General features: G+C 43.0%; 1 protein-coding gene across 1 annotated transcript in view; it reads left to right on the forward strand.

Moving 5' to 3' along the window:
* Positions 1 to 25,400, forward strand: part of LOC126418980 (ubiquitin carboxyl-terminal hydrolase 32) — a 245,455-nt gene that overhangs the window by 141,900 nt on the left and 78,155 nt on the right. Inside the window, exons 22-24 of the mRNA XM_050086028.1 lie at positions 2,627 to 2,748; positions 11,965 to 12,165; positions 15,346 to 15,536. Coding sequence (XP_049941985.1) covers positions 2,627 to 2,748; positions 11,965 to 12,165; positions 15,346 to 15,536 — 514 coding nt within the window. The remainder of the gene's footprint in view (positions 1 to 2,626; positions 2,749 to 11,964; positions 12,166 to 15,345; positions 15,537 to 25,400) is intronic.

Consider the following 25,400-nt stretch of genomic DNA (forward strand, 5'->3'; position numbering starts at 1 on the left):
ATAATGTGACATGGCACAGCCATCATATTAAGTAATTAGTCAGGAAATGTCCTTAGGCTTTAATGTTGTGAATGACTGACTGACTCATCTTTGCCCAGTTCAATCCGCTGAGGATAAAAATTTGAAGTTTTGCATTTTTTCAGAAGGGATTTTTAGGAACTTCCAACCCTAAATTGTTGCTATTAAGGCAGCTTTGAAGCTAAACCTATGGAAATTGGTAATTGGTTTGTCACTCGGACACAAAGAAATACATGTTTCAGCATTTTTGGAAATTTAACCCAGTTGTTGTTGTTGTTGTTGTTGTTGTTGTTGTCTTCAGTCCAGAGACTGGTTTGATGCAGATCTCCATGCTACTCTATCCTGTGCAAGCTTCATCATCTTCCAGTACCTACTGAAACCTACATCCTTCTGAATCTGCTTAGTTTATCCATCTCTTGGTCTCCCTCTAAGATTTTTACCCTCTTTGCTGCCCTCAGATACTAAATTTGTGATCCCTTGATGCCTCAGAACATGTCCTACCTACTGATCCCTTCTTCTAGTCAAGTTGGGCCACAAATTTCTCTTCTCCCCAATTCTGTTCAATACCTCATCATTAGATGGGTAGATCACATAACTAATCTTCAGCATTCTTCTGTAGCACCACATTTCGAAAGCTTCTGTTCTCTTATTGTCCAAACTATTTATCGTCCATGTTTCACTTCCATACATGGCTACACTCCATACAAATACTTTCAGAAATGACTTCCTGACAGTTAAAGCTATACTTGATGTTAACAAATTTCCCTTTTTCAGAAATGCTTTCTTTGCCATAAAGCTGCATGCCCTCGGGAAAAATTACGGCTGTAGTTTCCCCTTGCTTTCAGCCATTCGCAGTACCAGCACAGCAAGGCTGTTTTGGTTAGTGTTACAAGACCAGATCAGTCAATCATCCATACTGTTGCCCTCACAACAATTGAAAAGGCTGCTGCTCCTCTTCAGGAACCACTCGTTTGTCTGGCCTCTCAATGGATACTCCTCCGTTGTGGTTCTGTATCACTGAGGCACGCAAGGTCCCTATGGAGGTGAAATAATGGGTGAAAGTTTTTTTGAAAATATATCATTATTAAAGAACTACTAAAGTATTTTTAAAGCTATAACATTGGCATTTGACTTTTCAGTTACAAATAGAAAAAATATATATGTTTCAGTGTTTTTGGAAATCTAACCCATAAGGAAGTGAACTAGAGAATGAGATTTTTTGTGAAAATATTGTAGTTTGAAAGCATTTTTAAAACTAAATCTATGAAAATTTAAATTTGTATTCTCAGTTAGAAACAAAAAATACATCTTTCAATGTTTTTGGAAATTCAACCCCTTTGGGGGTGAAATGAGGAATGAAATGTTTTATGGAAACATTTCATTGTGCAAGCATTTTTGAAGTTACATCTGTGAAAATTTGTATCTGGCTTCTGTGTTAGAAATAAAACATACACGTCACTATTTTTGGAAAATCAACCCTAACGAGCTGAAATAGGGGGTGAAATGTTTTATGAAAATATTTCATAGCAATAGCATTTGTAAAGCTAAATATTTGAAGATTGGTGTTCAACTGTTTTTGGAAATTTAACCCCTAAGGGAGTGAAATAGGATCAGACTGATTCACTGACTCATCATTGCCCAGCCCAAATCGCTGTGGATAGAAACTTGAAGTTTGAAGAGGGTGTTGATCTTATACTGTAGGCAATGTTTACGAAACTATTGTCCAAAATTCCCCTCTTAAGGGCGTGAAATAGGAGATGAGGGGATGAAAGGCTTTTTGAAAGTAGGTCTGCATTAAGGGAATTTTGAAGCTGGAATTGTAAAACTAGTATTTGGGTTCCCAGTCAGGAAAAAAAATTCCTATTTCAGTATTTTTGGAAATTCAACCACTAAGAGAGTAAAACAGTGGGTGAAAGGTGTTTTTTCTTTTTTTATCTAAATGGTTGCTAAAGAACTACAAAAGGACTTCTAAGGCTACATCCATGACAATTAGTATTTGTCTTCTCAGTGAGAAATAAAAAAGAAATCCCTGTTTCATTGTTTCTGGAAATTCAACTTCTAAGGGAGTACAATAGGGGATGAAAATTTTTAAGAAAATATTCTGTTAAATTAAAAAATATTTAAAGCTAAATTTATGAAAATTGTTATTTCACTTTTTGATTCGATATAAAGAAACATTTGTTAGGGGTGAAAGATGCTATGGAAACTCCAAAAGAACACAAAAGGCATGATTAACAAAACCTTTGGACTCTAGCTACCAAAATCACTTTTTTGTCGGATGTACATTCAGAAAAGACCATACTTATATGACCATAATTAGTGTGAAAATCTTATTATGTTGCAATTTGTGAACAGCATAAAAATTTTATTTATTTAGTTTTTTAACATAATTTTATTTGGCTTCATATTGTGGCAGCCTCATTCCTTCCATTACTAAAATGTTGTAACTTATTGATTAGAATAATATTTAGTTTCACTTCTCATACTGCTTTTGTTGCAGCTTTGTCAGAGTAATTGTTTATTTTAAAATTTGCACAATATTAGTAGACACCATTTTACTAGCGTATTTGTAGACATAATAGCCGTGTTGTTTTGATTGTGGGCGCAGGTGGTGTTACAAGCAGCCCAGTGCTTCGGGCCAGTGTGGAATGTGATCCGCACTCTCTTACATGTAATAATAGACCAGTTGTAGACGACGGCAGTTCAAGCAATCCGAATCCAAACGCGGAGGTAAGGTGGCACTCCAGTTTCTGCATGCCTGCCACATTCTTGTGCTTCAAGGTATGGTAATACAAGCCTGCTGTTTTATGCCTTACCTTTTGGTGGTGGAGTAAGTGATGGTATTTTTTTTTTTTTTTTTTTTTTTTTTTTTCAATTATTGTTTCTGTAGCACTAAACAGAACACATTGTTGCTATGAGGTTCCCGTCTCACAGTTTTTATTAGAGTATTAGCTTATATTAATAAGGCAGATAAGATATACCTGTATTTGCACACAGTTTGTAGTGCTTTGGAAAATGTAAACTGTAGTTTCCTGCCAAGAATGGATGAGGATGATGAAGTATTTGCATGCATTAAATTTTATTGTGTGGACTTGTTTCGGTTATACCCTTGATTAATTGTGAGCTTTAATGAAAACTGACACAAAGTTATATAATTCTTAATATCTTGTACACCACTATACCTGGAATTACTACTTACAAAGCATTTGAGTGGGATTTCAGGATCGTTCTTATGGATTTCAGCACTTTGAAGACATGCCATGTATATGACATTACAATAAATTTACAAAATTCACATTTTGATTGACTTCCGGTTGATGTAGGAATAATGTTGGTTAGACTAGAAAACATTTTTGTGTTGTACATGTTTTTACTTAGTGATTTTAAACTGGGGAAATATCGCAGTATTTGAAGGGATAAGTTTCAGAAATGTGCGCGCGCGCGCCCACCCACACGCGCGCGCACACACACACACACACACGCGCGCGCACAAAGGAGGAAGAAAGAGGGAGAAGGGGGGGGGGGGGAGAGAGAGAGAGAGAGAGAGAGAGAGAGAGAGAGAGAGAGATTAATGACTGTTGCAATAGAGGGTTCAGTTATTCATAGCTGCAATACACTCATTCAGACTATATGTGATTAAATAACTCTTAACGTAAATATGAAGAAGCTTGCACAGGATAGAGCAGTGTGGAGAGCTGCATCAGACCAGTCTCTGGGCTGAAGACCACAACAACAACAACAACAACAATTACATAATTTGTTGACAAGCATCATCATTTTCAATAGAGTAAGAGTGTTTAGGGCAAAGACTTACAATGTTTTGCTCAAGCCACAAGCATTTTCTCCTCCCCTAGTTGTTAAATTCCATTATGTTTTCACAAGAATTCATATTATGTTGCAGTTTATCCCTGCTATTGTCTTCCTTACCACAATACATTAAAATTCTAAATTTTGGCATCTACCCCCATCTTTACCCCCACACCGCATCCTGAAATTCATGCTGTGCTTGTATTGCCACCAAATGTAACATGTATTTACTGGTGATTTATTATAGGAAGCACTAATCTGGAATACAGCAATGCAGAAAACTGCTGGGTGTAACACTATTGTAGCCCAGTTGTTAAATAGTAAATGCCCAAGAAAGTGTGTGTGTGTGTGTGTGTGTGTGTGTGTGTGTGTGTGTGTGTGAGCGAGCATAAAATGTGTTGGGTAGTAATATGGCAGAATATAATAGCACCTCATTTCTATTCAGTCAATTTTTATGTTTCTGAAATCCCATTAGCAGTGATTGGAGTTCAGATATTAGTGATTAGTGTAAAATTTTACTTGTATTTAATACAGAGCAGGACAGGTGATAAGGATTGTGGAAAGGGCCAAATAAGGTGTAAGTCTGGTTCACTCAGAATTGTAATTTAATAACAGCTATAAACCAAACAGCACATAGCCAAACCTTTAGAACTAAGAGTTCCAAAAAGGCAGTTATTTCATGGCTGAGGGCCTCCAAACAGGAAATTTGAAGTCAACAAAATAAAAATGGAGCTAAAATAGCAAATAAAATAATTAAAATATACATATCATCACAGCTAGGCTGGAAAGCCTCAAGGCAAAAGTAGACAGAACAAACATATTCAAGGTGCAATACAAGCGGGTGAGGGCCACAATTAAATTTGAAAATTTTAAACTACATTACCATAATCTTTTAAGGCAGAAGGCCACAATGTTTTTGCTTAAAGGGTAAGTTCAAGAATAAGGTTTTAAGTGGCTTAAGGCTCACAATTGATTTTTCAAAATTCATAATACATAAAGTCCAGTAAAACAAGAATTTTTAAATCATTGGCTGTGATAGATTGTTAACAGAGAATTAAACACGGGTGAGAAGGACAATAAAGAAAACAGCACTCGGAAGCCTCCAGGGAGGTCGGTCTACCCTTGTTCACCCTTGACATTGGGTGAGCCCAGCTACACTTGATCCTTTGGAACCCAACCAGGGGACAGCCACAGACCGATGGACACGATGACTTGCTTGCCACCAACCAGTACATGAGAACTCAAACACAGAAGGTTATGAACGTGATGATCCACAATGAAATATGTATTAGCTCTCAAAAGTACACAACATGTTGGACAGCAACAAAAGGTGAGGAAAGGACGCTGCCTGAAATTACGTTAGTGGCCAGGGCAGGTAACTGGAACACTAATGGCCACAAGGCAGAAGATTCCACTGGTATACTCAAATTGTAGTCAACCACTAAAGTTAATTGTACTGCATGGCAGCTAAATTTCAGCAATAGAAACACTCGGTGTTGCTCACAGGAAAATCTCCCCAACAGCAGACCACCGAAACAAACCACACAACATGAATGAATGGACGTGGCATGGGTAGTTGAAACCACTACTCAACTTTGACATCCTGGGTCCATGAACCACAAAGCTCGTAGTGATTGGACAGCTCCACACACGCTCTTACACTATGCAGGGACCACCAGCGGACCCAGCCGACTGCACCGTGCGGAGATAACTTCCCTGGTCCACAGCAAATGACAGACTCCCTCAGAAACCCGACAACATCTAAAATGGTCGTCAGAGAGAATAATGTCAACTACACACAACCTGACAAACACTTGGACGAAGGCGTGTGCGCGCACGCACACAGAATGATTGGTGAGCCAAAACGCGTTGCCCGGTAGGACGACCCACCGGCGATCCACCAAGATCGTGGCCCGTCTCAAGTGATACATGTCGGCAATGGTTGGGCGAGCCATGTTGACGCAGACCGTACTGCTCCAACCCGACTGCGCTACTGACTCATTGCAACTCACGACTGGCAGGTCCGGACTGGGCTCCAGACGCGTTCCAACTCACTGGTAGCCCGAACTCGCGACCCAAACTGCCTTACAACAGACAACGATCGGTAAGTAATAGCAGTCGAGCAAAGATATTAGAAGATGGGATATATCGATATGCGCTGCTAGTACCGGTCACAGTTAGGCAAAGCAGCGACTCAGATGGTAGTAATTCAAATTAACATAGTGAGGTGGAAGTATGTTGAAAACAGGGTGTAAAATACATGGTGGCGGGAACGTGAGCCACGCATGGCTCAAAAACAAAGTTTTCAGTCTTAAACAAATGAATATATTGATTTCAATTTTAAATTACTGTTTACTGATAGGGAGATCTGTTTCATGTGCCCCCCCCCCTTTCCCCCTTGCGTGCTCTCTCTCTCTCTCTCTCACACACACACACACACACACACACACACACACACACACACACACACACACACACACTTGCTCGGTTTTTAAGAATGATTGATTCTAGATGGTATGATATACCACCCTTGCGAAGTGTTGTGATTAAAATTGTGGATCAACCCGTATGTTGAAAGGGATGTAGAAAATATTATGATTAGTAAATGTTACGCAAGTTTGGAGTGAGAAAGCAGATGTTGAGAAATGTGGGTTGCGAGTTGAAAAGTGGAAGACTGTAGAGGGATGTCCAGGTGAAGGAGAGGCAGAAGTGAGAGACATTCACAGATACATACTTGAGTAACAGTGAGAAAGGAAAATGAGGACAAAATATACATGTAATTGAAAGGGAAAAATGTTGTAGAGGAAGAAAAGACTGTTGGACATTGTGTGACTGTTTAATATTAAAAGTGAGATTATTGTGATCATGTGACACAGACTGAACTGTTGTCATGATAGTACTTTCCATTAAAGCAGGTCTCTGTTTGTTTATTGAGTTTAACGGATGGCTAAAATGTGCACAGTCAATATACTATTATTTTGGCTAACTGATATTAAGATTTTACTTAATGTTTGTACATGTGGCCATCTTTATGCACATTAATGTTAATTTATTGCAGTAAAATGCCACACACATTTCTCTAGTAAAGGTTTTCGGAAATAACTACAGCCAGTTGCCTTTTGTAATGGTTCCATTTTTATTATTCCATGATCAGTTTTCAATTCACCATCATCATCATCATCAGCATCAGCATCTCTTAATGTCAGTAGGTGACTCAAAAAAATCGGTCATGATATAATTAAAAACTGAACTGTAACAAAAGACAATTTGTTGCAGTTATTTCTGAAAATCTTTATTCATTTCAGTCACTGTGTTACATATCCATAATAGAGAAAAGTTTAAAATCTTTGTTTGCAAGTAAATATATGAATTTAGAGTTGATTGTGGTAAGTTTATTGCAGTTCACTAATTACATGTGAATTCATTTCAACTAAGAGGGTACGCTGAAAAGTAATACCTCCAAATTTTGTATTCTGTTCTCAATGTCAGTTGAGGTGTTACTTGTCACGCATATTACTCGATCGACTTCCCCACTTCGCTTACCAAGTTGCAACCCTCTGCCACTAGGGGGCTCCAAATTATAGTGTGGAACATGGTGGTGTCTTATGTAACTATTTCGGGGTGTGAAAAACAGTGCCCTGTAATCAGGTATATAAAGACAGAAAACATACCTCCAACTGAAAACCTTAAAAGGATCAAAGCTGTGTACAGTGATGATATCAGTAATGTGCAGCATTGGGTTGTGCATGCTCTTAAGGAAGGAAACAATGGTGATAATATCAACACACGTGACAGGTCTCACGATGAATGACCACATATGGCAATCGACGAGACTCCTTGGAATCGGGTCAATGACCTTGCCAGACAAAATCATTGGGTAAACACACACATCTCTGGGGTAAGTGTGGCATATCAAGAGAGTGTGCAGTACAGAAAAAGGTGTGTGCAGCAGGTGCTTTGGATGCTCACTCCTAACATGAAACAGAGGGAATTGGATATTTGTCAACAACTTCTTTTTTGTTTTGGGCAATAGGGTGATGAGTTCCCTAACAAAATGTGACAGTTGATGAAAACTGGGTTCATCATTTTGACCCCGAAAGAAAGAGAGTTCTGCCACAAAAGATCACAGGTTCCAAAAATTTTAAAGACCATCCCATCAGCGGGAAAAGTCATGCTCAAAATGTTCTGGGATGTTCAAGGAGTGGTGAATTTGAAATTCATGCCCAATGGCACCACAATAAACTCTGCAAGGTACTGCAAAACCCTTATAAAGCTAAAAGCACCAATTCGAAGACTTCGCCCACACCAGGAGCACCCTCTCCTTCAGCATGAAATTGCTGGGCTATGCGCAAGTGCCTTGACATCTGCCACAATCTGATGCCCCGGGTTCACCGTCATCGATCATCCTCCATACAGCTCCCAGTTGGCCCATCTGATTTTAATCTGTTTCCAAAACTTAAAGAACACTTTTGAGGACGTCACTTTGATAGTGGTGAAGCAGTACAAGCGGAAGTGAGGCTCTGGCTACATTGACAAAGTCACAGATTCTACAGTGACCGAGTCAACAAATTGGCCTCTCGTTGGGAAAGGTGACTGTTGAGAAATAAATATGCATACGTGAAGAATAAAAGTATATAATGTTAATAGTGTTCATTTTATGTAAAAATATTGAAGAGCTTTCATATTAAAAAAAAATCCAAAGGAATTACTTTTCAACATACCCTTGTACATGTTTCACAGTCCTTATGAAAATGGTATTTGCACTTTTTCAAGCTTTTCAAAATAACGGTTTTGTCACATACTTTCACTAAAACAATGCTTGAATAAACAGTTGATTGCTGTAAATAATGTTGCTGTAGATTTGGGCTTTCATACTTAAATGTAGATTATTCATATCAGTTTCATTAACCATTTTAATCCAGAAGAACTGTACATAATTAATTCCAGAAACCTTGTTGCTGCAAGTTTGCTCTTCCATTTACCAAACACTGCAAAGAAGTATAAATTAGCATTGTAGATGTATTTTACTTTTATGCCACTCGTATCTTGTTGATAACGGCTTTAATCCTGTTGTTTAATATAATCACAAGAGGTAAGTCAATTTCCTGGTAATTTAGACACTCAGCTCTAGTGCACGATCCAAGATATTGTAAATGGTTGTTTTTGTTAAAACTTCAATTCTTTGAGATTTTGTGAAAGAGTGTTGATGAGAAGTACACTGCTGGCCATTAAAAATTACAACACTGTGATGGCGGCATGTGGTAGGAATCGAACTGGTGTGAAGTGTAGTATGTCCTGAATGTGCAAATGATTAGCTTCCCAGTGCAAGAGCACAAAGCAGATAGGACTAACACTGTCTATATTCTGTATATAAGAAAATGCTACTCACCTAGTTTCTCATTGAGATTCACATTCGAATTCTGTCTGTCTGTGAGAAGATTGTGTCACACGTCACGTAAGGAGGAAAAACGTATGTGTGTCGGAATTTGACGGCGACAATACTGTGGCCTGTCGAGACTGCAGTTCATCGTCCTGCAATATTGCCACTCACATTTGTCGGGTTCTCACGTCTGCTGTACAAATATAAAACTGACTGGTTTTGGAGCGCCATTCCGTTTGGGATCTCAATGGCCGTGTGCACCAAACACCCTGGAGGATGGTCACACCATTCGGTTGGGCATGCAGAATCGTGAGGTGACATAGTGCAAATAGAGTCAGGAGACGGATGATCTGCAGTGAGGCGAGCATCTATACACACAGTGTGACATAATCTTGAGCACCCAACTACCGACGTAGCAGAAGTCACGACTCATTTCAACATGGCAGCAGAGAGGTGCATCGACAGTGTCTCACCCTGTAACTACTCTGTATGTGGGAGTGGCAGCACACTACCTTTCCAGAAGAGTCTCAGTTCAATGTTCAGCATGTTGATGGTCGTATCTGTGGTTCTGGGTCAGCAAACGTTGCCAAATTGCGTACGAGGTTGCGACACTCCACTTACCTGTTTTGCACTCAGTTTGAAGTATCTCGATGTTCCAAAATAATATTCCGAAAACTTACTCCAGATCGGATAGTACCAAAATAATGTAGACCACCAATAGTTAAATTTTAATTGCCTTGTCCAAGGGTATTTTCACTGTAACATTTCTGAGGCCAGATCCAGTCTTATTCACAGATCAAACAGGGAAAGAAAATTGCATCTTTTCCTATGTCAACACTTCTAGAAGGGAAATAAGCTAGTCATTTATTAGTGATACACTAATTATTGAATATCACAGTGGACACTTAATACTGTGACAAGGCATTATAACAAACACAATGCACCTGTTGTCATAGTGTAGAAAGCTCACACCAGAATTAAATTATCCGGTAAGTCTGTATGCTATAAAACAGTTAAACTCAGATGCTGTGTGTTCATTGTCATCCCCAGACTTTAAGATGTGTAGCTACTCGTACTGAGTGGTCAGATCAGAATTTCACAGATGTTACTTGTTTCCCATTCCAAAAAACTGACACCACGACCTTTCTCGCCAACCATATTGCCTTTGCTTTCTTCGGAGCTTACGAATCAATATGTTTCCACTGTTTTGGCTGTTGTTTAATCGCTGTGGTGTAGTAGTGTATCCCAGCTTAAACTGTGGTCACAAACCACTGCCACAACCTTGCTGGTTGCTCTGAAAATGGTTCAAACATTGTTCGAACATTTCCGTTCTGACCTGTGTTAGCATCCATATAGCAGATAGTTTTCTCGTATCCATTTCCACATCCCTACGTCTTCAGCAGTTTCTCCCACTTTCAGTCGACAATCCTCTGTGACCATTTTATGCACTTTTGCAATAATTTCTGGGGCAGTGGATCATCTTGCTTGACCACTATGCACATCATCATCATCATCATCATCATAATAATCTAAGCTGTTCCGGCCAAATTTAAACTCAGTTGCACAATTGGTAAAGTTGATCGTGAATTAACAGAGTCCTCCCCTGCGTTCAGAAAAGAGCACAAATTTCCTTTGATTTCATACTCTTCTTTATGACATATTTACATCACTGCTTTAAATCTCGATGTTTTTCCCATCTTCACGAACCACAGCATGCGAATGACAACACAAAAACGTCTGCAACACAGGTCTCTACCCAGAGCAGTGAACAATCACAGGTTTACTCATACAGGACAAGCTGCTATTACACGGGCACCACATAGAGCTAGTCCTGACATCTAATGGTGTTTCTACGAGCTTTTCAAACTGCCCTTGTATCTATCAACTGATTAACTTTTCTAGCATGATGTTTCTTGTTGAGATACTTGAACAGATAATGACACAATGTGATGAGTATGCTGTATGTTCTGATATGTGCAGCTGACTTCCTCTCAAATCACTATCCAAACAGAAATCACAATTTTTCTGCTGTAGTTCTTGTCGGCCATCTGTATGGCCTTCCATCTTCAAGAAATCTTTTGTATCTGAATTGATCAAATCCTAGCCGCACAGAAGGAGCTGTATACACAAATCCCAAAAGTAGTCGCCAAGTTCAATGTTGTGGCGAATGAGAAGCACATAAACTAATACACAGAGTATTTGTGATTACATGGAAGTACTTTCTTCATATACCTGTAATGAAGTGAATTGCTATGTGGGCAACAGATATCTGACACTTAATTTGTGGAAGTATATGCGCTTTTGAGAAATGAGAGAGACAGATTGACATTATCTTTAGACGAGATAAAGCACATATACACAGGTCAATATAACAGCACAACTGAAGTAACACTGCAGTTACTGAAAATGATGATAGTATACACACTGCCCAGATATAAATGAAGTACTGACAACCAGTAATCTGATTTTTTGTGTATGGATAATAGTTCAGAAAAAATGTGGAAACATTGTTTATAAAAGAAAAGTCACAAGCAGTCATGAGACTTTTAGCATGTATCATGGTTTTTATTGTATTTTGTAGTGTAATGAAAGATTTTTGCAGAATTGGCAGAAATATTCAGTGCAATGTTGCTCAGTGGGTAAAAGTTGTTACACATTAAGCAATCCTCTTGTAACTGTTTTAGCAAGTATTATATACATACTATCTCAGTAGATATGATGAAAGGTAAAATTACATTTTGACATTTACTCTGCTGCAGCAACTCCAGGCTGGCTCATCATCCCATCGGCTGAGTGGAAGCAGTGGGAGCAATGGCAGCCTGCCACCGGAGGAGATAGCTGCGATAGCTGCGCGCCAGTCGAGCGGGCACAGCAGTGCCAGCTCCGGCAGCCTGGCTGGCCTCAGTGACACAGACGTCTGCAGCCCGCAGGGCTTTATCGTCGCACTCCATCGAAAAATGGCAAGTCGGATTTGGGTTATAACAGATACACTGTGAATTTCTATGTGCAACTCTTTAAGGAAGTCAGCATATTGCTGCAGTTCTTAAAGTATTGTCTCATTTAATTCCTAATAAAACATTTAAATTTTAGTAGAGGTAATTTAGCGGTTATTTACCTTATTCTTCATTTTATTAAATATATAATACTGGCTAGTGATAAAAAATACTAAAAATATAAAGTCCAAAGTTTTTCCCCAAAATTCTTAGAACTAAGTGACAAGACTCTCAAAGTATTAAGATTTGTGTGGGAGAAATTTGGAAGCAGATGCTGATTACACAGAACTATTTAAATGATGTAGTAGTAGTAGTAGTAGTAGTAGTAGTAGTAATTTGGCAAGGATGGGACAGGTCACCTGTGGCTCTATAGTTTGAACCATACTAACTTTTTCTTGAAGTAAAATAGCGAAATCTAAATCGGGATGACATAATGGGGAGTAACGTTTCCACTGTTCAGAATGGAAGGCCAGCGTGTAAACAATAATTAAACATCTTTCAGTTCATACCTAGTGTACAGTGCTGTTATTTAACAATGTAAAAAGCTAGTGCTACATTGTCCACACATTTTTTTCACTGTGCGCACTGTACGAATACTAACAGCTAGCACCAGGATCATGACAATAATTGGTTTCATTGGTGTAAGGCACAAGAGAGTTGTGAAATGACAAATAATACAGAGTCAGTATTTGGTAAAAAAAAAGTAACATAAATAAATAACAATAAAACACCTGTAAGTAATCTTTCACTATGTAAAATTTATTTTTTAATGGGTACTTTTTATCTGCCTTTGTAATCTCTTTAATCTCCAAATCTAGTTTACTGTGAATTTTACTCTCTGGTAGGAAGTACTGTTTTAAGGTTTTTTAGATTTATTTATAAATGTGAATTCAGTATGGATCTTGTTCCACACTTGAGTATACATCTATTTTTGCGGTAATTACTGGTTTTTTCCTGCGTGCATGTCTGATTCATAGATGAGCTTAGGTAGCATTGCTAAAATCCTTAATATTTCAAACATAACTTTTCAGTGAGCACAGTTACTATTTTGGTTAAAGAACTGCTAATATTTTCCTTAACACTTTTCTCTCAGGTGGCAGGTATAGTTTCTCGGGTATTTTGAAAAACTTTGGTGTGAATTGACACTGACTGGTACTACATTTGAACTCAAGTTCCTGGGTAAAATCTTTAACAATTTTAAATCTAAGTCAGGAGTTTGATAAGGGAATGAGTTGTCATCTTTTCTGTTCAGGCTTTGGGTGGAATAATCAGGGTATGAGAAAAACTACTGGACAAATATGGCATCGACAATCGTGTTACAGTTTACTGTGAACTGCAGGGTGTTCAGTTCTGTTGCTTGGTCAGTTATGTAGATTGTCAGTCAATAACACTCACAGTGTCTCGCAATGATGAAAATGTGTAAACTGATTTACAAAACTAGTAAATTAAAAGAAAATCCTACATGTGGACAGTTTGAATCAGCAGTTTTTATTTTTATTTACTTAATCCATGTTTAAATCTTTCTAATTCTGAAATTTTTCCTATGTAACAATAAATAATGGTACGAAAGATGAAGCTTTAAGCAACATGAAGGTAGGTCTGACCACCACAGTGCTTTTCTGATTAATAGTAGTCATGTACAAAGTGCACCAGAAACACCCAATTGTATTGAAAATAAGAGATAATTCAGGGTATGGTGTGAAATTTTTTTTATGTGGAGATAAATTTTCTTTTTTATGCAGTATTTGTGTGTGGCTGTTTCTTGAAAATAACATTTGGTAAGTGTCCAACATGATGAATAATGCAGTCATGTAGTCTGTCTGGAAGAGATAATGTAACTTGCTGCAACGTGTCATTTGGAAACCCCCTGAGTGCACTCACGAATTTGATCTTTTAGTTCATCGATTCTGGTGAGACATTGCTCATAAACTTCCTGTTCAAGATAGCTCCACTAAAAATTATCGGGTGCTGTTAGGCTGGGCGAAAGAGCAAGCCAGTTGATGTCTACAAAGTGATAAATTAACCGAATGGATACATTTTATTCAGTATGCCTATGGAAGGAAGTGCAGTATGGGATGATGCTCCATCGTGCTGGAACTGCAGGTGATGATGGTATTGACTTCATGATGCAAAAATATTTGCTACATGACAAATATTTGCTACATGACTGGTTAGTGCTGAGAATTGACTGTCATAATTTGGTCCATATTTTCGAAAAAAAAGTACAGGCTGATAATGCACTCAGAGGAAATTGTGCACCATACGGTCACTTTGGCACTGTGCATAGGACACTCAAACAATTCACACAGGATGTGTGCAGCCAAGAACTGACAGTTGTATTTGTTTACATACACAGACAAGTGGAAATGGTACTCATCTGACATTAGTAACCTGTTCACAATGTCCTACATCCTCAACAACTCGCTGAAGCTCCAAGAACTCATTGCAAAATTGAAGTCTCACCTCTTGTCCCTTTCAGTAGGCTTATAGACAATAGACATTAGTGAAGATCTTTGTATAGGATACAGCAAACACTGGTATGCACCAACCCAATTACGATAGTTTGCCCCAGAGCTGACCATTGAGAACTATGCTAGAGTGCGTCCCCTTCATAATTCACATTTTTTGGTGTACATACCAAATGAGTAAGTCCTGCATGTTTACTGTCAATCTTGATGTTATTTTTATAACCATAGCAACAGAGTATTGTGACTAGGAGCATCACATCCACTGGACCTGCATCAAAAGTTTTGTCATGCAGCTGTGATAGACTCTGTCTTTATGAATTCCTCTACTACTGCAACATTGTGTTCCATAGACCAGTGCTCTGTCTCAAATAAACCCCAAAGAACAGTGCCCACCATGGCATACAGCATTACAGTGCCACACGATGGATAACCTGTAAACTAAAGTTTAAGAAAAGTTAAGTGTTTCTGTCGCACCATGGATAAAAGTGACTTTGCACATGATTGTACTGTGACAACCAGGTACAAATTTAGTTCTTCAGTGCATGTTGTATCAAATGATTATACGTAAAACATACTGTATTCTCTTGATTCTCTGTGTTTGCATTATATTATTGAGTTTGTTTAGTGAACTGATTAATTGTAAGGCTTGTAGTGATAAACTGTCTTTGTTGTTTTTTAGATTCGACAAGATGTATATTTCCTGTCATCGCAAAAGACAAAACCCAGCCTCTTCGGGTTACCAATAATTGTACCGTGTTCAGAAACAACAACTCACCAAGACCTCTACCACGCTGTTTTGGTGCAGGTTGCACGGCTTGTTTCACCGCTACCACCATCTGAGACAGCGGCACCAAACCATGCTCAAGACTGGTTCGTACCCTTCACATCATTTCCAGTTGGTTTATCTTCTGACTTGCCTGTCTTTTGTCATATTATTATGTGTAGTTGAAGAAAAATATGCTCCCAGAAGTAGAAAGATACTGTTAGATGACTAGGGGCTGGAAAATCAAACATCTATTTTTGCCAAAATTAGCATCTATTTTTGTTGATATAAGCGCCCTATTTGTAAATAATTAGACATATTATTTTAAAAGATTGCCACACTACTTTCCCAAAGATGATGATGATAAAAAATGTGATTGGAGATTAAAAAAATAATAATAATTAAAGGGAATAAATTGATGTGTGTGCAACTATATGCTTACCAATATGTTTCACAATGCCGTGCATAAAAATGGAATTTTCTATGTTTATGCATGGCATTATCCAGTGCTCATACCTTGGTTATGTTGGTGATAAAAAGTAGGGTCAAGTGTTTTTGGGATAGGGACCATATGTATACCTAACAGAAAGATGGTTTTAGCGCCACTGTGTGAAAGTGTGAACATTACACACTTCCTCCTGCATAGGTAAATTGAGTAAATCAGTTCCACCTTTTTGCATATGAGGTGGTCTACAGTGGACTTGATAAGACTTATGGAGTCACCATTAGTTCATGCGTAGTTCCTCGGAAAATAAAAAAAAATATATATATATTTTTAAAATTATATTTTTGCCATGGCCAGCAGACCAAAACCCAGCCGAGGATTCCAAGAATGGTTTGACCAGCAAATGGCTGAAATTTTTGTGATGTATTCATAAGTTTTCAATCTCGAACAACCATGAAAATTTTTTTCATATCTTCTTCCATTTGAGATGTAGAAGTTCAAATTTACCCTACTTATACACTTAAAATACTCTGGTAAAATCCAGTGTAAGGTGAAAATGTTGTTTATAAAGTGACGTAGCATGGAGAAGAATCCTGTAAAGTACGTCTGTTATCATCAGGGAACCCCCAGTTTTAGTGCTGAAGCACATGCAAAATTCTTTTGCTACGTAAAATCTGGTCTGAGGTGTAAAATTAGTTTTGCGTTATTTCAGTTTCACATAAGTAAACTATCTAAATGTTGCTGACCAATACATTTCTTTTCATATGAGTTACATGACCTCCTGCAGCAGGGAAAATAAGGGAACTGGTGGGAAAATGCTCCTATCAGACCACAAACAATGTGAATGTGATCTTGTTTATTTAAAAGACTCTTGAAAAGTGGGTCACTTGCTGCCTCATTATACCTTCCTCAGCATCTTTAAAATTTCTCCCAAAGACTCTGGTATATGAACATATAAGCACTTTTTTATGCTGAGAGAGAAGATGACATTGACAGTGGCAAAGAGGCGGAAAAGTAAATAAATTTTATCCGTAGTAGATGCTGTCAAACTCCATGACTGTTCCTTTATAGCATGTGGAAAAATTATGTGACTGGTAGTGGAAATTTTTCTACACCCTGGAAGAGTAAATACTGGAAGATAGTAGGTAGTGGTTGTGTTGCAGAAAGAGTGAAGGAGACAGTGGCAGTGTGGGAGAAAGAAAGAGTGGCAGTGGAACATGAGAAAGTGGAAATGGATGTGGGTGAGAGCCAATGATAATGAGAGACAGAATATATGACAATGGCAGTCAGAAAGAGAGAGATAATTGACAGTGAGAAGAGACAACAGCAGTTGGCGGGAAGGATGAGGTGGTAGCAACAAGAGAGAGCAGGAGGAATACAGTGATGGTGAGAGGAGACAGTTGCAGTATGATAGAACAAAGTAGACCGTGGCTGTGAGACAGGAGGCAGTGACAGAAAGATACAAAGATACTACGACAGTGAGTTGTACTGAACGAGTGAGGACAAGAGGGAGTAGGTCGATGTGAGCAACTTCACAGCAAAGGATTAGTGGGTGTCTGTGAGTTTCAGTTAGGGCATGTTGTAGGAATTTGAGGTGACTTGCATGTTAAAAAAAAAAAAAAAAAAGTGCAAATATGTTTGCGTGCCAAAATTTTTTGGAAAATTTTTAAATGTGCTGAGGAAGGTAGAATGAGGCAGGTGGTATGCTGCTTTCAGTCAGTCTCTTAAATAAACGAGAACATATTCACATTTTTGGTGCTCCGATAGGAGATTTTTCTGCTGATGGTTTTTATACTGTATAATAAGAGCTTTTTTCAGTGGAATACTTACTTTTGCAAAAATTTCAGCAGATTCTTTTTCTCCAGAATACTGTTTGCTTGTTTTCTTCTTTTGGCTCTACTTACACTTTCAGCAAAATATTGTTCCTGTTGAGACGCAGCAGCGTATTCTCACCAGAGGACAGTGCTTCTTTAAGGTGTCTCTTGAGATCATCTTTCTTTCCACATGTAGTTTGATAGTTATGAAATCTGTAGAGCACTGAGTTCGAATCCATAGAATGTAAGCCTCGTTTAGCATGTATCAGAGCCCTTTCATGGGTCGTATGATACATGCTTGACAATGCTGCAGATAGAACTGCCAAAGTAGTCAGAGTAGAAGTAAAGCCAAAAATAACTCTTCTCCCTTCAGAGAACCTTTCCAGTCTCCGACCACCTCCCAAAGTCCCACTGTCCAGCCACAGAGGAGCGTTCCTCTCGTAACTAGGGTACCACCCAGGACTGGAGCAACTGAATTACATTCTCTGCGGAGTTTCAGCTACCTCTCGTCATGCCCTGAAGTGAGAAATGTCCTACCTACTATCCTTCCCACCCCTCCTACCATGGTATTCTGCCGTCCACCGAACCTACACAATATACTCGTCCATCCTTACACAACTCCTGTTCCCAATGGCTCATATCCTTGTAATAGATATAAATGCAAGACTTGTCCCATACGTCCTCCCATCACCACGTGCTTCAGTCCGGTCATGAACATCACCTATCTCATCAAATGTGAAATGACTCATGATCTAAAAGCTAAGCTGCAACCACTGTGCTGCCTTCTATGTGGGCATGTCAACCAACGAGCTGTCTGTCCACGTAAATAGCCACCGACAAACTGTGGCCACGAAACAAGTGGACCACCCTGTTGCTGAACATGGTGCCAAACGTGACATCCCTTATTTCAATGACTGCTTCACAGCTCGTGCCATATGGATTCTTTCCACCAACACCAGCTTTTCTGAATTGCGCAGGTGGGAACTTTCCCTGCAATACATCCTGCATTCCTGTAACTGTCCTGGCCTCAACCTTCATTAGTCACTGTCCTCACCATCCAGCCCCTTCTCTGTTCCCATTCTAGCACTACAGAGCCCTCATTCCACCATTGCATCCAGTCTTTTTACTTCTATCTTTTTCCACTACTTCACCCCCTTCCCCTCACCTCGCCCCTTCCCTCTGTCAAACCTATGGCATTTCACTGTCTGCCATCCCCACCCCCCCCCCCTGCGGGTTCGGGGGTAAGAATAGGCCCGCGGTATTCCTGCCTGTCGTAAGAGGCGACTAAAAGGAGTCTCAAACGTTTCGGCCTTATGTGATGGTCCCCTCTCGGGTTTGACCTCCATCTATCCAAATTATTCCGAAGAGCGAGCCAATTGGGGAAGGGCACCTTACATGGTGCACTGTATCCTTCGTGCAATTAGACCTATTGCCGTCTTTCTCGTCGTTGCGATGGTGTCCCGCTCGTTTTCGCTCTCATGGGCGATTACCACGCTGCACTCTGCAGTGTTTCTTTTAACTGTGACGACGACCTTGGCCATTTTCGCACCTAAGATCCAGCACGGTAGCCAGTCCGTTGTGGTGGGGTCGCCATGTACCCTCTTGGTTGTAGCCCCCTGACAACACAGGGATCGCTCTACTGATGCCTGCGCCGTTCACTCCCCACGTATGCCAAGGAGTAGATGCCCATCTCCTTGGGGCATCGGGACTCCCGGCAATGGCCATCCTGCCAGGTGGCCTTTGCTGTGGCTGGGTGGCGCCCGTGGGGAGGGCCCTTGGTCGGAGTAGGTGGCATCAGGGCGGATGACCCGCAATGAAGCGTGGTACATCATCTCTTGCTGGCGGCCAGCCGTCAGCAGTCTCTAAGCGTTCCAAGGCTCAATTCAAGGCTAATGTGTATGACCCCAAATCGTTCCCCTCCCTGGCCACACCATGGGAGGAACGAAGGGCTATGAATGAGAGCGAAAGATACTCGCCCCGGTATCTCGTCTGTACCAGAGCTGACGGGGAATCTTTTATGTCCGTGAAGCCTCAGTTCTTTGTAGAGCATTTAGAGGACAAGTTTGGGGAGGTGGAGGGCTTGTCTAAAATGCGCTCTGGGTCAGTACTGATACAAACGGCATCCTCCGCCCAGTCCCGCAGGTTACTTGCTTGTGACAAGTTGGGGGATGTTAACGTTTCTATTACGCCACATAAGAGTTTAAATATGGTCCAGGGTGTTATTTTCCATAGGGATCTCCTTTTGCAGTCTGATGACGAGCTGCGCGCCAACTTAGAACGTAGAGGTGTTCATTTCGTCCGGCGCGTTCATCGGGGTCCGAGGGACAATCAGGTTGCTACCGGTGCCTTCATCTTGGCCTTCGAGGGTGATACGTTACCGGAAAAGGTCAAGGTGATGGTCTACCGATGTGACGTCAAGCCCTATATCCCTCCCCCGATGCGGTGCTTCAAGTGCTGGAAGTTCGGCCATATGTCTTCCCGCTGCACTTCCAGCCTCACATGTCGAGATTGCGGACGCCCGTCTCATCCCGATACTCCATGTGCCCCGCCTCCCATCTGCGTCAACTGCGGGGAGCACCATTCACCTTGCTCGCCTGACTGCACAGTCTTTCAGAAAGAGCGCAAAATCATGGAATATAAGACCCTGGACCGGCTGACCTATACTGAGGCCAAACGGAAATATGACAGACTCCATCCTGTGAGAATGACATCTTCGTATGCAGCTGCTACAACAACTGTGCTAGCTCCATCAGTTGCGAGACTTCCAGCCAGCTCGATAAGCAGTACGACTCCTTCTGCCCCCTTGCCCGTGGGGGGCTCTCCCCAACCGGTTGCTCCTGCACCACCTACCTCAGGAGCAACCTCCTCCCACCCGTCGGGGACGTCCGTCCCCGCTTCTCAGCCGGAGAAGCGCCTAACTTCTTCGGCTACTCTCGCCCGTAAGAGTTCCCTTGGGACGCTCCCTTCCCAGGGTTCCCCCAGCGGGAAGGATGACGGCCACCAGTGGCATAAGTCCTCACCAGCAGCCGGGCGTAGGGCTTCACGATCCTCCTCTGTCCCGGAGACTGAATCGGTGAAGCCTTCCCAGCCGGTGAAACCCAAGGTTCAGCGAGAGAAGTCCAAGAGAAAGACCTCTAAGGCTAAAGACCTTGCGGTGGCACCAACCCCACCGCACCTTTCGCGCTCTGCGTCTGAGGATGAAGTCGAGATTCTAGCGTCCGCTGAGGACCTTGATCTCGCTGGTCCCTCAGACGCCATGGATGCCTCTCGTCCGGGTACTGAATCGGTGGCAGTGAGTGAACAAGCGGCGTAAATTGCCTTCCCAGTCCTTTCACGCCTTTCTCAGCCATGGACAATACCATCCTCCAGTGGAACTGCGGCGGTTTTTTCCACCATTTAGCTGAGCTCCGCCAACTTCTCAGCCTTCGCCCTTTCTTCTGCATTGCTCTCCAGGAAACTTGGTTTCCGGCGATGCGAACCCCCGCCCTCCGTGGCTATCGGGGTTATTACAAGAACCGAGCAGCTTATGAAAGGGTGTCTGGTGGCGTCTGCATTTATGTCCTTCACACTCTGCACAGCGAGTCTGTCCCTCTCCAGACGCCTTTAGAGGCTGTCGCTGTACGCGTGTGGACGCCACAGGCTGTTACCGTCTGCAGTCTTTACATTCCACCGGATGGTGATGTCTCGCAGCATGTCCTGGCTGCACTGGTCGCCCAATTGCCGCCACCTTTCTTGCTATTGGGCGACTTCAACGCTCATAACCCTCTGTGGGGTGGGTCACTGGCAACAGGTCGAGGCGCCATCCTTGAGCATTTATTGTCGCAGCTCGATCTCTCGCTGTTAAATGATGGTGCCTTCACACACTTCAGTGTGGCGCATGGCACCTACTCCGCCATTGACCTTTCAATCTGTAGCCATAGCCTCTTACCGTCTGTCCAATGGAGTGTGCATGACGACCTGTGTGGTAGTGACCATTTTCCGATCTTTTTGTCACTACCACAGCGCCACTCTTCTGGGCGCCCTGGCAGATGGGCTATGAATAAGGCTGACTGGGACTTGTTCTCCTCCACTGCCGCTTTTGAGCCTCTCTCTACTGATGACATTGATGCGGTGGTTCAATCGGTCACCACCGGCATCGTTACTGCCGCCGAATCTGCCATTCCCCATTCCTGTGGGTCCCCTCGGCGGAAGGCTGTGCCTTGGTGGTCGCCTGAGATCGCTGAAGCGATTAAAGATCGCCGGCGGGCGCTCCAGCGTCACAAGCGACACCCCTCCCTCGACCACCTTATCGCCTTCAAACGGCTGCGTGCGCGGGCCCGCCTCCTTATCCGCCAAGGCAAGAAGGAGTGCTGGGAGCGGTATGTGTCCACCATTGGCCTCCATGTCACTCCCTCGCAGGTCTGGGCCAAGATTCGACGCGTCTACGGCTATCGGCCACCTGCCAGCGTCCCTGCGCTCTCACTGAATGGAGCAGTTTGTACTGACTCCGACGTCATTGCCAATCGCTTAGCAGAGCATTTTGCTATGAGTTCCGCTTCTGCGAATTACCCCCAGGCCTTCCGCTCCATTAAAGAGCGGATGGAACGTCGGAGCCTTTCGTTTCGCACCAACCACCCAGAATCTTACAATGCTCCATTTAGTGAGTGGGAATTTCGCAGTGCCCTCGCTGCTTGCCCTGATACCGCTCCTGGGCCAGATGGCATCCACTGTCAGATGCTGAAACACCTTTCAGTGGACTGCCAGCGGCGCCTTCTCGATCTTTACAACCGTCTTTGGGTCGAGGGGGAGTTTCCGTCGCAATGGCGGGAAGGCATTGTCATCCCCGTTTTGAAACCTGGAAAGCACCCTCTGGAGGTGGACAGCTACCGTCCCATTAGCCTCACCAACGTTCTTTGCAAGTTGCTTGAACGGATGGTGAGCCGGCGCTTGCATTGGGTACTGGAGTCTCGAGGCCTTCTGGCTCCATCTCAGGGTGGGTTCCGTAAAGGCCGCTCCGCCGCCGACAATCTGGTGAGCCTGGAGTCGGCCATCCGTACTGCCTTTTCCCGCCGTCAGCACCTGGTCGCTGTCTTTTTCGACATGCGGAAGGCGTACGATACGACGTGGCGTCATCACATTCTTTCCACGCTTCATGGATGGGGTCTTCGGGGTCCTCTGCCGATTTTTATCCGCAATTTTCTGTCGTGTCGTACCTTCCGCGTGCAAGTCGCGGCCTCGTATAGTTCCTCCCACGTCCAGGAGAACGGTGTGCCACAGGGCTCTGTTTTAAGTGTCTGTCTGTTTTTAATAGCCATTAACGGGCTTGCTGCGGCCGTGGGTAATTCTGTCTCTGCTTCCCTGTATGCGGACGACTTCTGCCTTTATTACAGCTCTACTGGCATTGCAGCTGTTGAACGTCAGCTACAGGGCGCTATCCGTAACGCGCAGTCTTGGGCTGTCGCCCATGGGTTTCAGTTTTCGGCAGCCAAGACTCGCGTTATGCATTTCTGCCGGCGCCGAACAGTCCATCCTGACCCGCGGCTTTATCTTGCCGACGAACTCCTTGCTGTGGTGGAGACCCACAGGTTTTTGGGGGTGGTTTTCGATGCCCAGTTGACTTGGCTGCCTCATATCCGGCAGCTCCAACAGACGTGTTGGCGGCATCTCAATGCACTCCGGTGTTTGAGCCACACCCGCTGGGGAGCCGACCGCTCTACCCTGCTACGGCTCTACCAGGCGTTAATCCAGTCCCGTCTGGATTATGGGTGCCTGGCATATGGCTCAGCATCCCCGTCTGCGTTGCGGGTGCTGGACCCAATTCTCCACAGCGGGATACGCCTTGCCACTGGTGCTTTCCGCACCAGCCCTGTGGACAGCTTACTCGTGGAGGCAGGTGTCCCTCCCCTGCGGTTCCGCCGCCAACGTTTGCTGGCCGCTTATGCTGCCCATGTTCTCAGCTCGCCCGGGCATCCAAATTATCGTCTCCTGTTCCCGCGATCGGTCGTCCATATGCCAGATCGTCGGCCCCGGTCTGGTTGTACAATAGCGGTCCGCGTCAAAGAGCTTCTCTCTGGGCTTCAGGTTTTCACTGTTCCACCTACTTTCCGGGCTACTTTGCATACACCCCCATGGTGTGTTCGTCGCCCTTGCCTTCGGCTGGACCTGGCACAGGGCCCGAAGGACTCAGTCCCTCCAGAGGCCTTCCGCCGCCGCTTTTATTCTATCCTGGCCACGTATCAGGGCTCTGGTATTGTCTACACTGACGGTTCGATGGTTGCTGGTCGTGTCGGGTATGCGCTCACTCTAGGGGACCGTTCCGAACAACGTTCCTTGCAGGATGGCTGCAGCGTTTACACTGCTGAATTGGTCGCCATCTTTCGTGCCCTAGAGTATATCCGCTCCTGCTCAGGTGAGTCCTTCGTTATCTGTAGCGATTCCCTGAGCGGTTTACGAGCTCTCGACCAGTGTTTCCCTCGTTCTCGTCTGGTGATGGCTATCCACGAGTCTCTGCATACTCTTGCCTGTTGCGGCCGCTCTGTGGTCTTTGTGTGGACCCCCGGTCATGTCGGTATCCCGGGTAACGAACATGTTGACCGCCTGGCGAAAGAGGCCACCAGCAAGCCATCTCTGGACCTTGGCCTCCCAGAGACTGATTTGCGGGCAGTCTTCCGCCGCAAAATCTTGGCGCTATGGGACGATGAATGGCGCGAACTGACAATGTCCAATAAACTCCGTGCTGTCAAGGAGACGACGGCTGTGTGGCGGTCATCCATACGAGCCAACCGCAGGGACTCCGTCGTCCTTTGTCGGCTCCGCATTGGGCACTCCCGGCTAACACACAGTTATTTACTGCGCCGGGAGGACCCTCCTCTATGTCGCTGTGGGGCAGCTTTGACAGTGGCCCACATTTTACTGGCCTGCCCCCTTTTAGCTGTGGTCAGGCAGACATTTGCGCTGCCTGTTACGCTCCCTGCCCTTTTAACAGACGACTCCACTATGGCTGACTTAGTTTTACGTTTTATTCGGGCAGGGGGATTTTATCATTTACTCTGAGTGTTTATGTTTTATTTTATTGTTTTGTATTGATTCTGGCCTTTGGTCTATGGTTTTACGCTGATTTTTTAATGTGTTTCTACGTGGTTGGCCTTTCCTTTTTTATGTCTATGGTCGGCCAACCACCGTCACACTCTATGTGGTTTTAGTTTGTTTTGTCTTGTCTTTGTCTCAGTATCTCTTGTTCTGTATCGTCTGTGATCTCTTCTGTTCCTTGTTTTTATTCTCTGTGGGTGTTCTTTGTCTTTGGAAAAAGGGACCGATGACCATGGCAGTCTGGTCCCTTTAATCCCCCAACCCAACCAACCAACCATCCCCACCATACTATCCCTCCCCCTCCTCGCCCCAGCCTCCTCCTTACCCACACCTGGTCGCCACTCCTATCATTGTTGTGCCTATCAGCGATTCAACATCTCTGCTATATGGTGAGTAGCAACTTCCCTTTTCATATTATTGTTAAAAGGAACTGTGGGACTCTTTGCAGTGATATATCAGCAAGTAGAGCACAGAGCAGACCCGTGCGTACATCGTATTGGTCTTGATGGCAAACAGCTGGGCAATCTAACCAGCAGTGGTATTAGAATTACTAAATGGCAGATGGCTGCATACAGCCATACCAGTATGGTGAAAGCACAACGGATGGTGCTTGTATCTTATTTACAGACAAGGGTAATATTGAA

This window comes from Schistocerca serialis, chromosome 9, assembly GCF_023864345.2.
Source record: "Schistocerca serialis cubense isolate TAMUIC-IGC-003099 chromosome 9, iqSchSeri2.2, whole genome shotgun sequence".
Classification (NCBI taxonomy): domain Eukaryota; kingdom Metazoa; phylum Arthropoda; class Insecta; order Orthoptera; family Acrididae; genus Schistocerca; species Schistocerca serialis.